This window comes from Chlorocebus sabaeus, chromosome 26, assembly GCF_047675955.1.
Source record: "Chlorocebus sabaeus isolate Y175 chromosome 26, mChlSab1.0.hap1, whole genome shotgun sequence".
Taxonomy (NCBI): Eukaryota; Metazoa; Chordata; class Mammalia; order Primates; family Cercopithecidae; genus Chlorocebus; species Chlorocebus sabaeus.
The window spans coordinates 16,815,720-16,828,024 of NC_132929.1; the positions used below are offsets into that span (position 1 = coordinate 16,815,720).

General features: G+C 46.3%; 1 protein-coding gene across 4 annotated transcripts in view; it reads right to left on the bottom strand.

Moving 5' to 3' along the window:
• Positions 1 to 68: 68 nt before the first annotated feature.
• INO80 (INO80 complex ATPase subunit) overlaps positions 69 to 12,305 on the bottom strand; it is a 140,623-nt gene continuing 128,386 nt past the window's right edge. For 2 of the 4 annotated variants that reach the window (XM_008016985.3, XM_008016983.3), the window contains 7 exons: positions 9,020 to 9,178; positions 8,280 to 8,382; positions 6,549 to 6,637; positions 5,375 to 5,530; positions 4,940 to 5,099; positions 4,062 to 4,277; positions 1,032 to 1,649 (listed from right to left, as the gene is read on the bottom strand). In XM_008016985.3, coding sequence (XP_008015176.1) covers positions 1,432 to 1,649; positions 4,062 to 4,277; positions 4,940 to 5,099; positions 5,375 to 5,530; positions 6,549 to 6,637; positions 8,280 to 8,382; positions 9,020 to 9,178 — 1,101 coding nt within the window. In that variant the 3' untranslated portion in view covers positions 1,032 to 1,431. Of the gene's footprint in view, positions 1,650 to 4,061; positions 4,278 to 4,939; positions 5,100 to 5,374; positions 5,531 to 6,548; positions 6,638 to 8,279; positions 8,383 to 9,019; positions 9,179 to 12,305 lie in introns of all 4 variants that reach the window. The other 2 variants (XM_008016982.3, XM_008016984.3) reach the window with 2 other exon arrangements.

Genomic DNA, 12,305 nt, shown 5'->3' on the forward strand with positions numbered 1-12,305 from the left:
GCCACATCCACCAAGGGCTCTAGTTTGCTTCTGAGGAGAGGCAGCTGCAAAGACCACAGACACCAAAATTTACATAAAATTATCTCACTCCATTTTATTTAAGATTTTTTTATCCAGTTAGTAAAAGGAAGATGTGTCTCTCTTTATACATATGTACAAGTTCAGTTATAAAAATAGACAGCACATTCAAAGAGAAAAAAGGCTTGGCATTTTTCTGATTCCCTCTAAATAGCATCTGTACACAGGAGTCTGGGTTTGAGCAGGGGAATCTTAATGATTTAAATTAAATGATTCCCCTATGCCCCCTACTCCAAAAAAAAGTTTTAAAAATCAATCTATCTAAACTCAATTCCGCGATTTTCAGGTGTGCAAATTAGAGGCTTGCCCGCCCGGAGGCACCTGCTCCACCAGGGACATCAGGCAGGGCAGGCAGAAACACCTCCCATGCAAACGCTGCCCCTCTGTCTCTGCCAAGGGCAGCAAGCTCAGGCTGGCCGGGCTGCGGCTGCGCGGGCCGGTGCCGAGCCTGCCCCCTCCCTCCGCCCTCTCCACCTCATTCCTACTGTCCCTTCCTCTCTCAGTGCAATATAGACAGTGCATACAGCCAAGCAGGGGGCTGAAGGGGATGAGCAGGGAGACTGTGCATTCAGGACAGGCAAAGGGGAGGCTGCGAGAGGGGCAGTGAGGCTGTCCTGCTGATTGAGGTGGCTCCTGGTCTCTTTACTGGCTTCTGTGAGTCCCCTGGGTGGAAGGTGCTACTGTTGCTGGTGGGATCTGAAGGTTCTCTTGGTGTGAACCATGCAGGACAGGGAGGAACTGCTGGGAACACAACTGCCTGTGGATACTTCCTCTAGCCTCTGCCATGCTTAGCAGCCTCCACCATCTCTTGCAGTCACTACTGTCTTTAATGATGACACTCTGGCAAATGGGGTTCAGAGACCTGGGGAGCTGCCTGAAGACTGTGGACAACAGGTACACAATCTCCTCCCTTACTAGCCCTACGAGAAATCACAATTGTAAGAGAAATCTCCACCATGGAAGGCTCTTCACAGCACCCGCGGAGACTTTGCAAGGGACGTGTCAGAGCCGAAGAGTGGAATGGGGATGGAAACAGTGTGCCTGAGCATCTAAAGGGGGTCTATGTCAGGCTTGCCCCGTGAGAGGTTTAAGACTTGGCTATGCAGTTCACTTGAGATGCAGTGGAGCTGATCCCTGCCCTGTGCCTTCCTTCTATAGGCACCCCAGATGCTCCTGATGAGACACAGATGATAAAAGTGCTCACACCATCCACCTGCCTGTTCTTCCCTTGCTGGACACTTCCGCTTCTGACTCAGGATGGAAGATGCTGCATGGGGCAAGCCATCCAAAGACCACTGGCAGGTCAGGACTCTAGCCCTGGTTTGGTTGAAGGAAGATGGAGGGCCCAGATGGTTACCGTCCTCCAGAGGGGTTGGTGCCTTTGCCCTGTTTCCGGACCAGAGAGTCTGGGGCTAGGCTGCTGGTCATGTGGAAGTTCTTGGGAGTCCCAGGAACATTATTTCCCTTGCTCAAAGGGGAACTCAAAGGAGAGGAGGCGCTTGAAGGTCCAAAGTCAGCAAGGCCAGCAGGTCGAACAAGGGATGTCTGCAGAGGACTGCTGGCGGAGATTCCTGTGGGGAGAGAGAGACAAGAACGTAAGCACCAGTCCCACGTGAGCTTCCTTGGAGCCTGTGGCCTTGGTTATGAGTCTGAGCTGGAGAAGTGGTGGCAATTCCTCCCTGCAACTCCTTGCTAACTTCTTCTTGCATGTTTGCTTGCTCTTCCTGCCAACTGTCTTTTCGGTAACAGGGATAGATTTTTAAGAGAAAATGACACTACCCAACCCTCTCCATACTACTTCATCCACAGATGGTAAAATGTTCATCATGGCACTCTAGATAGAGCACACATTTTACAACCTGAAACACCAAGGTTACAGGATGAGAGCTGTAACTTACTAGGCACAAACAGGCTTTTCTTTTCTTCTTTCTTGGGACACCACGTGTGATAAGATGTTTCCTTCTCAATTTCATGCTCCTGCTACTCTCTAGTAAGTCGGGCCAGAGGGTACAAGGCTGCCCATTCTCTATCCTGTGTCTATACTCATATAGTTCTCCTTGCGCTGGCAATGGCCACCCTGCTCTCCAAGGCCTGTGTCACTTCAAGGGCACAGCTCAAATCCTCCATCTCCAGTGATGACTCCCTGGGTAACAGTGAACCTCCCTTTTTCCTATATGAGCCAAATCCACTTATATGTGATAACACACTGTCTAATATGATTCTTCAATTGTTTCATATGTACTCGTTTTACTTTCCAAAAAAGAATTCTAAGTGCTTCATGGGCAGACATATCTCTCTCCTCATCCACAGTGGAACTGCAGGCACTGTCTGAACCACTCCTTTCCCTTGATTTCCACTTCCAGTTGCCAAGCACTGTTGGTTTTTCTTGTGCTGCTCTACCCCCTCTATCTCCCTTACCCTTCCTGCCCTCTGCACTGTGCAGGTTCTGAGGAGAAACCCTATGAACATATGCAATGCCCCAGCCATGGGTGAGACCCTGCCATGGGAGCCTTGACTACTGGCATGATTGTTGTTTTCCAAGGATGTGATACGTTGGCAAGGGTTAAAAAACACTGGGCGAGGCTATTATACTTCATATTTCCTCTATCATACTTCATATTTCCTGGAAGAACCAATAAATGAAAGCTGAGATTCCTGTAGTAGGAGAAAAGGCAAGTAAACTAACAATTACTGAGCAATTACTACACTCCAAGCACTTTCTATACAAGTATGCCTTTACTTGCTACAACAATCCTATGAGCTAATACTAAGCCCATGTATTGAATGGGAAGAAAGGTCTGTAAGTGGCTCTCTCTTTCTCACCACACTCAAATGTCCTGTACTTTATAGCTACAATCATCCTTCACATAACACGGTCACAACAACCACTTGTTTTCTCAAACTGTCTGCAGCCCCTTGTCACACATCTGCTAAGCTCCTGCCCAGCAGGCCTCACCATGTGTTTCCAAACTTGACTCCCACTGCTCCTCTTCAGTGGAACCTAACCTGCTCAGTGACCCCCAATATGCCTTGGCCACTGCCAGCTCTCGGTCACCAGTTCAAATCCTTCATTCTTCTCCTCCCTTTTGAATACAGACAGGCAACTTATCAGCAGGTCCACGGTTCCCTCTCCTGACCTACAACCACCATGGCTGCTTTCCTCTTTTCATTCACCTGTATTTGGCTGTGGATTGCTATTAAGCATACTGCGTGTATGGCTTCCCCTTCTCATTGCCATTATACACTCAGAAGCAAGGTCCATGTGGAATACTCCTTTTTACATTTTTTTTTTTTTTTGAGAGTCTTGCTCTATCACCCAGGTTGGAGTGCAGTGACATGATCTTGGCTCACTGCAACCTCCGCCTCCAGGGTTCAGTCAATTCTCGTGCCTCAGCCTCCCAAGTAGCTGGGACTACAGGCTACCACACCCAGCTAATTTTTTGTGTTTTTTTTGGTAGAGACAGGGTTTCATCATGTTGACCAGGTTGGTCTCGAACTTCTGGCCTCAAGTGATCTGCCTGTCTCAGTCTCCCAAAGCGCTGGGATTACAGGCGTGAGCCACTGTGCACGGCCCATGTGGTATACGCCTATGCACACAGCAGGTGCCTCATATCTAGGTGATAAATCACATAGCTGAATGAATGTTAACTATGCTAATTTGGATCACTAAAGTGTGGATCTCAGAAATAAAAGCCTAGGAAGAAAACAAATCAGTTCCCCAAATCAAGAAAAATTCAGAATGTTTAAAGTAGTACAGTCCACAATTCAGTTCTTTCTACAGCTACTTCCAGTCCAAAGGCAGCCCTGTACCATCAGGAGGGCAAGGGGTGAGTCAACAGTGCTTATTACAAAGAAGCAGAACCCCACTTGGGGCTCTAGGAAGAAGGCTCCCGGCCTGGGGGTTTCCTACATGTTCTACCTGACAGAATTTCTAGACTGTCTCTGACCAGAACAAAGTCTGCAGCCACCCTGGGCTTCTGTACCTTTAGACACATTGTACCCGTATGCAGCATAGGCAGCCGCAGAGGCCGCTGCAGCCCCGGCTTTGGCTCCTGCCATTGCAGCAGCACTGCCTGCTGTGGACTTTCGGCTCCGGCCCTTCCCTGCTCCTTTGGCTGTGCTTCCTGAACCTTTGGGGCGGCCTCGGCTTCGGGCTGAGTGACCACGTCCTGCAGCTGGCATTTCCTGAATGGAAATTCCTGTGGGAACAAATGGGCCAAAAGGGGAAAAAAAAAAAAAAAGTGAATCTCTCCAAGATGTTAACATAATCTTCTCCTGACAGGGAAAGCGGGCTCTTGGGGTGTTTGTTTTAGGACCCACGAGGAGGTCTATATCTCCACTTAATAATGGCTAGATCAGAGTCACACAGAATTCTAAACAATGAAAACATCCTAACTCCTCAAGCTGCTTTTCATGCTGAAGAGTAGTTACATTACTCGTGAGTTTCCTCTTTAAATTTGTCCATTACAAAGGGAAGCGACTTGCTACCTGGGACTCATCTGCCTTGGAGGGTCAAATTTTACCCTCGAGTTTTGAACCCAGAGCTCCCCAAGAAATGGCAGCAACACTGGGCCCCACACAATAAAGTGAGGAAAGGCCCAGAAAAGCTAACATTAATTAAAAACTAACAAAAATAATGGTGAATCTGAAAGACAGGGATGACTAAAAAACAAACAAGTTTTAAATCTTTATAAAGTTCTTATTTTGCTTTCCCTATACCTTTTGTTTCTTCATTTTACTTGACAAAGCGATTGAAAGAATAAAAATACCATTATCTTAGAAGGAATCAGGACCTTACCCACAACCAAACCAGTGCTGGGCAATGGACCAGGCCCAAGCTGTACAAGACAGCAGCAATTACCATTCACGGTGTCTGAGACAGAGCCTGTTATGGATGCGGGAGAGTTGGTAGCTCGAGACTGAGGGGCTGAGGAGGCTGGGTCATCCACAATGACCAGCATGTCACTGCTGCTCTCGTCCAAAGGAATGGAGCCAGTGTGCAGCTCACTGCTGATGGAGATCTAGAAAAGGAAGGGTTAAGATCATTACTACTCCCTGTGCTCACTGCCCAGGGCCTTGCACCCAGCTAGGAACATGCTTCACAGCTGAGGCTGCTTTGGCTTCTGAGAAACCAACCTGTCCTCATTTGTTTTTCTCCTTACAGAATTCATGTGCAACCTACTTCAACAGGGCTGGAGAACTCCAGGAGAAGCAAAGACTGCTCAGCAGTGTGTCCCTGCTACACGGTCAGGACACTCCTTACTGCTGTGATGCAGGCATCTAAAAGGAGCCTCACCTCACTGAAAGGGCTTGGCATGGCTGAGTCCACGCTAATGAAGGAGTCATCTCCGTCAGCAGAGAGGTTGGAGTTATCAGCCGAGGGAACAAATGGGATCACCAGGTTCACACCCTCTTTTCTCCTTTTCCCATCCAATTCATCTTCCTTTTTCTTCTGGGAACCACAGATAAATATGGAAAACGTGTGAGGATGCACCCCAAAAGAAAAGCAGGATTTGGGATGAAAAGGGTAATAGAGCTTTTCTTCTTTAGTTTATAACTTCTCAATCAGCATACTTTTAAGGAAGAAAAACTGCATAAGGAAGAAGGGATGGTTTAATAGGAGTCTATGTGTATTTCAGTTGAGTACTGTGGCACATGCCTATAATTCCAGCTACTTAGCAGGCTGAGGTGGGAGGATTGCTTGAGCCCAGAAACTGGACCCCGGCTCAAAAGGAAAAAAAAAAAGCTTATGAATATCTGCCACAATAATAGAGTTTAAAGTTGGGGCAGTCACACTTAACCAGACCACACCAACCCTGATCCTCATGGCGCGAAGAGCCTCACCAGCCGCTGGCACATCCAGCACTTATTGGGGCTGACTGAATGCAGTCTCACAAAAGAGAGGACCAATGCTTTCAATATAGTTTCTACATATCTGTTTTTCTTTTTAAGAACAATTTTTAAGACAGTTCAAATCCTTGGTGTGAACTGGAGAAAAAGAGATGAATGGACATTTCTTATTCTTGTTTCTTATTTCTTATTTCTAAGCCAGGTGTTTATTTTTCTAGTGACAGATGACACTGAGTGGTATACAAGCAGAATTCTGGTAGGTTATGGATCTCATGACCTCTTAGGCCCTTTCTAAGATTCTACGGAGCCTAATAATATAAGTAAGTAATGCCGATCTTAGTCACCTTTTAGCCTTACACGCTTTCTAATAGCCCTGACAAATGGTTTCCATAATTAAACTGTGACCACTGTAAGTGTGAGTTTGTGTGGGGACTACAGATCTACCAAGGCCACATTTCTCCTGAGTAAAACATGAGTCAGCCCAGAAATGTGGCTGATCATACACAGCTGAAGCTGGATACCAACCAGTAACCAAGATGAGAAGCTATGTACCCCAAAGCCTTTTTGGTAAGCACCCTAGGCCCCATTAGCCCCTATCCACCGTTCCAGGCTGGAGATACCTTCTCTGCATACTTTTCCCGCTTCCGCTTGCGCTCTTTCACTCGGTTGGTTTCCTCCTGTTGCCGTTTCTCTTCCTGCCGCAGCCTCACTATCAAGAAGATAAATGAAGACCTGATGAAGTACCTGTGGTAATCATAATCCTCACTTTCTTAAAATTAAGGTGGCCATATCCCCCGATGTTTATTTTCCAAGGTATCACTTCTATCTGTTTAAGGCAGATAACCAGTGGTTTTCTAACTTGGATTCTCAGCTTTGGGTTTAAATCACACTGTATTTAAGTATTATGGGCTGGCTCAGTGTGGTGACTCACGTCTGTAATCCTAGCACTTTGGGAGGCTAGGGCGGGGTGACTGCTCAAGCCCAGGAGTTTGAGACCAGCCTGGCCAACATGGTAAAACCCCATCTCTATAAAAATACAAAAATTAGCCAGGCACAGTGGTATGTGCGTGGGTCCCAGCTACCCCAGAGGCTGAGTCGGGAGGATTGCCTGAGCCCAGGAAGTGGAGGTTGTGGTGAGCCAAGATTGCGCCACTGCACTCCAGCCTGGGCAACACACAAAACTCTGTCTCAAAAAAAAAAAAAAATTATTATAGGCCTTTCCTCACATTATTCTTTTTCCCTTTTTCATTTCAGCCTTTTATTATCTCTGCTTTGCACAGATTGAGCATGGCTGTAGAGTTCTGAAAGGTTTTAGAAGGTGCTGGCAAATGTGAACTTATTTTCTGCTGTAATGCTGTGGAAGGCTTCAAAGTCTCACAGGATTAATCTGAAACCCAATGCTCTCAAAAGCCAGAAAACACATGGGAGGAGGGTTTGTACGGTTAGAGCTGCGTGCTTCTCCAACTTTTCCATAAAAACATTTTTCTGGGCAGAAGAGCAAATTTATTACTGCTAAGAAGTCAGGTGCCTTCCTTGTGCAAGCTACATTATTTGAAGCCACATTTACCTTTAAAATACACACAAATTTTGCCCTCTACTCCACAACGCATTCTTTTTTCTTCGAGATGGAATCTTGCTCTTGTTGCCCAGGCTGGAGTGCAATGGCACGATCTTGGCTCACTGCAACCTCCGCCTCCAAGCTTCAAGAGATTCTCCTGCCTCAGCTTCCCAAGTAGCTGGGATTACAGGTGCCCACCACCATGACTGGCTAATGTTTGTATTTTTAGTAGAGACGGGGTTTCGCCAGGTTGGCCAGGCTAGTCTTGGAACTCCTGACCTCGTGATCCACCTGCCTCGGCCTCCCAAAGTGCTGGGATTACAGGTGTGAGCCACCTTGCCTTTTTTTTTTTTTTTTTTTTTTTAAGGCGGAGTTTTGCTCTTGTTGCCCAGGCTGGAGTGCAATGGCACGATCTTGGCTCACTGCAACCTCCGCCTCCTGGGTTCAAGTAATTTTCCTGCCTCGGCCTCCCAAAGTGCTGGGATTATAGGCGCCCGCCACCATGCCCAACTAATTTTTTGTATTTTTAGTGGAGGCAGGATTTCACAATGTTGGCCAGGCTGGTCTCAAACTCCTGACCTCAGGTGATCTGCCCACCTTGGCCTCCCAAAGTGCTGGGATTATAGGCATGAGCCACCATGCCCGGCCCAGAACACAATCTTGTTCGGGTTTTTAGCACAAAAATATTTTCTCTAAATATAGCCTTTGGCTTTGCCTACCCTTGGCACACAGCCAAGTACCTCTTCCATTCTCAGACACGTGAGGGGAGTGTCTAGAGGTTTAGAGTACATACGTTTCTTCTCCAACTCTTCGTCGTCTAGAAGAAGACTAACCACCTCTTTGGGTTTCAAGGTATCTGGTTTGAAGTTCCCACCTGAAATCACCATCCGCTGAATCTACACCAAAGCAGATCAAAATGTCACCTCCAGGCATCCATTCCATTATGGCAAATATCCCGAAAAAGACACACATCGTTCTCAACCCACTCCTCAGGTGAGGCCTCTGGTTTCCTATTTCTTCTTTCTCCCTTTTCATTTCAGTTCATTTGATTGGCTCATCCAGATTATTTGTCTGACAGAAGGAAAATGATAACTTCTTTGCTTGGAACTGCTAACTAGAAAATCTAATAGTACTGAATCAGGATGGAAAACAAAAAATAATAATTTCTTTGGAAACTAACAAATTTGGCATACAATTCAGAGGGAGATAAGCTGAGAGTATTAGGATAAGAGCTCAAAAATGTCAATCCTTCTTCCTCTGAATGCGAGAGGCCATTACTTGTGTCAGTCTCCACATGAACAACAGCTGGATCCAGGCTACGGAAACCATTCTGGGGGAAAGGGAATGAGGCATGGCCAGGGAAGTCAAGATTGCTATTGCATGGGACCTGATTTTATTTTCTATTCAGAAGAAATTGTAGTTTCATCAGGACCAATGAAAGGCAATAGAGTTTTAAATAGTCTCAATCCAGTCGATGTGGTCAGACTTTCTGTTTGCTCCATCAGGGCAGGAATTTCTTTCCCTTGTGCTTACCTCACTCTTCTCCTTGGCTCTTTGCAGAATGCGTTCTTCAATGGTGCCTTTACAGATGAGCCGGTACACAGTAACCTGCTTTGTCTGCCCCAAGCGGTGGGCCCTGTCCATGGCCTGCTGGTCCACAGTGGGGTTCCAGTCGCTATCATAGAAAATCACCTGCATAGAATATAGTAAAAACTGAAGCACTCTTAGGGAAGGACCAGAAATTCTGAGAGCAACCCAGCCAATCGTCTGTTTGCAACAGTTTGGTGTCAGTAGGGTCTGATTCCTTTCTATGATACTGAGCTAAGATACATCTTCTTAGAAGATACAAAGCCATTCCTTCACATGCCCTGAGCAAAAGATACATGCTCCTGTTTTATTTTTTTCAGTTTTCACTTAAAAAGAGAGAGTAGCGGCCGGGCGCGGTGGCTCACACCTGTAATCCCAGCACTTTGGGAGGCCGAGATGGGCGGATCACGAGGTCAGGAGATCGAGACCATCCTGACTAACACGGTGAAACCCCGTCTCTACTAAAAATACAAAAATTAGCCGGGCGCGGTGGCGGGCGTCTGTAGTCCCAGCCACACGGGAGGCTGAGGCAGGAGAATGGCGTGAACCTGGAAGGCGGAGCTTGCAGTGAGTGGAGATTGCGCCACCGCACTCCAGCCTGGGCGACAGAGCGAGACTCCATCTCAAAAAAAAAAAAAAAAAAAAAGAGAGTAGCAATAATATTAATAGTTAAAATGTAGTGCTTAGTACATTAATAACATTAACGGTTAACACTTATAGTGCATTGTTCTAAGTGCATTAACTCATTTAAATCCCAGAATTATCACTGTTATTTGTGCTGAGAAAAAAAAAATCCGATAATGATCATGATTTAAATACTGTTAAGACTCACATATTTTGTAGTTTAGGAGAATGAGGCACAAATGAGCTAGACCATTTATCCAAAATCACATTGCCTAAGTAAGCACCACTGCTCCCAACTATTCACAAGACTGAGGTGGGAGGACTGCTTGAGCCTGGGAGGCAGAGGTTGAGGTGAGCCGAGATTGCACCACTGCACTCCAGCCTGGGTGACAGAGCGATACCCCGTCTCAGAAACAAAACAGGTCAGGTGTGGTGACTCACACCTGTAATCCCAGCACTTTGGGAAGCCAAGGTAGGTGGATCACCTGAGGTCAGGAGTTAGAGACCAGCCTGGCCAACATGGTGAAACCCCATCTCTACTAAAAATACAAAAACTAACCAGGCATGGTGGCTCACACCTGTAATCCCATCACTTTGGGAGGCCAAGGCAGGTAGATTACTTGAGGCCAGGAGTTTGAGACTAGCCTGGCTAACATGGTGAAACCCCGTCTCTATTAAAAATACAAAAATTAGCTGGGCGTGGTGGTGCGCACCTGCAATTCCAGCTACCTGAGAGGCTAAGGCAGGGGAACTGCTTGAACCTGGGAGCCGGAGGTTGCAGTGAGCCGACACTGCACCACTGCACTCCAGCCTGCATGACAGAGTGAGCTTCCGTCTCAAAAAAAAAAAAAAAAAATTAGCCAGGTGTGGTGGCAGGCACCTGTGAATCCAGCTACTCAGGAGGCTGAGGCAGGAGAATCGCTTGAACCCAGGAGGTGGAGGTTGCAGTGAGCTGAGATCATGCCATTGCACTCCAGCCTGGGCGACAAGAGAGCAACTCTGTCTCAAAACAAACAAAATAAAACAAAACACTGGGGCCATCTTGGAAACAGGCATGGCTTTCCCTAGAATTCTCAGGCTCTCATCAACAGTCATTTACTAGCCCATGAATTCCTAGGATGGAATGTTTAAAGAGGTCTCTGGAAGTGACTTCTAGTTTGTTGAGCAACAAACAAATTAACAACAAAATGTATCACCACTAAGTGATCCTAAAACAAACTCCTTGGTCCTCAGCTCTTGAGGCTACCATCCAACATGGTGGACCAGTTCAAAATGGTCCTCATATCTCATGTGTCGTCCTTTATATCCAATCACAAGTCACCAAATCCAGTCACTGTTTCAAAAATGAACCTGTCCTTTCTACAGTCCCACTGTTACCATTCTGGACCAGGCCCTCAAAACCTACATCTGGATTAGCGCTCTGTTACATCAGCAGGACTCTTAGATCTCAGTCTCTTTCCTCTTCAGTCTACCTTGGCTACCACTGTGGGCCATTCCAGCTATCTGCCAGTTACACGCCATGTCCAAACTCTCCTAAATAATCAGGCCCTGCTATAGAGAGCCAACTTTATTTCCTATTCTTTCCTAACACAAATATGTCCCTTCCCTTTAGACAGATGGGTCTCTTCAGTGGTCCTGGCTTATAATACGTTTGTGTACACCTCTTTTTGTTCAAGCTGTTTCTCTGAACTAGAATCCCAAAACTCTTCTAGAGACTGGTCTGAGATCACAGCAAGGGGCTGGGGTGGAGAGTGACCTAACAGTCTCCCTCTGCAACCTATAGTAGTAACAATACTTGGCATTGCTTACCTACCTTGGCCCAAGTCCCCACTTAATCACTAACTTCTATGGTGTCCAATTATTTCATGTGTACTATTTGAAAGAGTGAGTCATCTTTCTTGAAACTGTTTCTCTCTGCCTCTCTCTCTTTTTCTTTTCTGAGACAGGGTCTTGCTCTATCACCCAGGCTGAAGTACAGTGGCATATTGGCTCACTGCAGCCCCAAACTCCTAGGCTCAAGCAATCCTCCCATCTCAGCTTCCCAAAGTGTTGGAATTACAGGTATGAGCCATTACGCCTGGCCAAAATGGTTTCCCTCCATTGTTAGCACAGGTTAGAATCCTTGGGAAGAACACTGCAAATTGCTGGCCAAAGAAAGTCACTGTGAAACCTTACTGTCAATCTAGTGTCCTGCAAACCTAAGATTTAGGAGTGCACAATGCTTGTCACCTCTAGAGGAACTTAACAAACCTGACCACAGGACATTTTGGAGTTTCAAAGAGGACATACAAACTTCCAGAAGACCTAGTTTGAACTTTCAGGGAAAACACAGCTAACAAAAATGAAGACGTTCAGTTGGACTAGAGGATAACATTACTTGCCCAGTGTACTTTTTTTTCATCTTTTTTCTGGTTCATGTTGTCCCATGATGCCCAATGTATTTAAAATGACTACACATGTGGAATTTGAGGGCTGATGTCACACCCAAAAGATAGTATCTTGAGCTGTCTAAGCTTGAGGCTATGGTTCAGCATGAATTTATAATGTGGGGATGCGCGTGGTAGAGGTGGGTGGAGGGAGAGCCATATTATGAATTGCTTCATAGGTA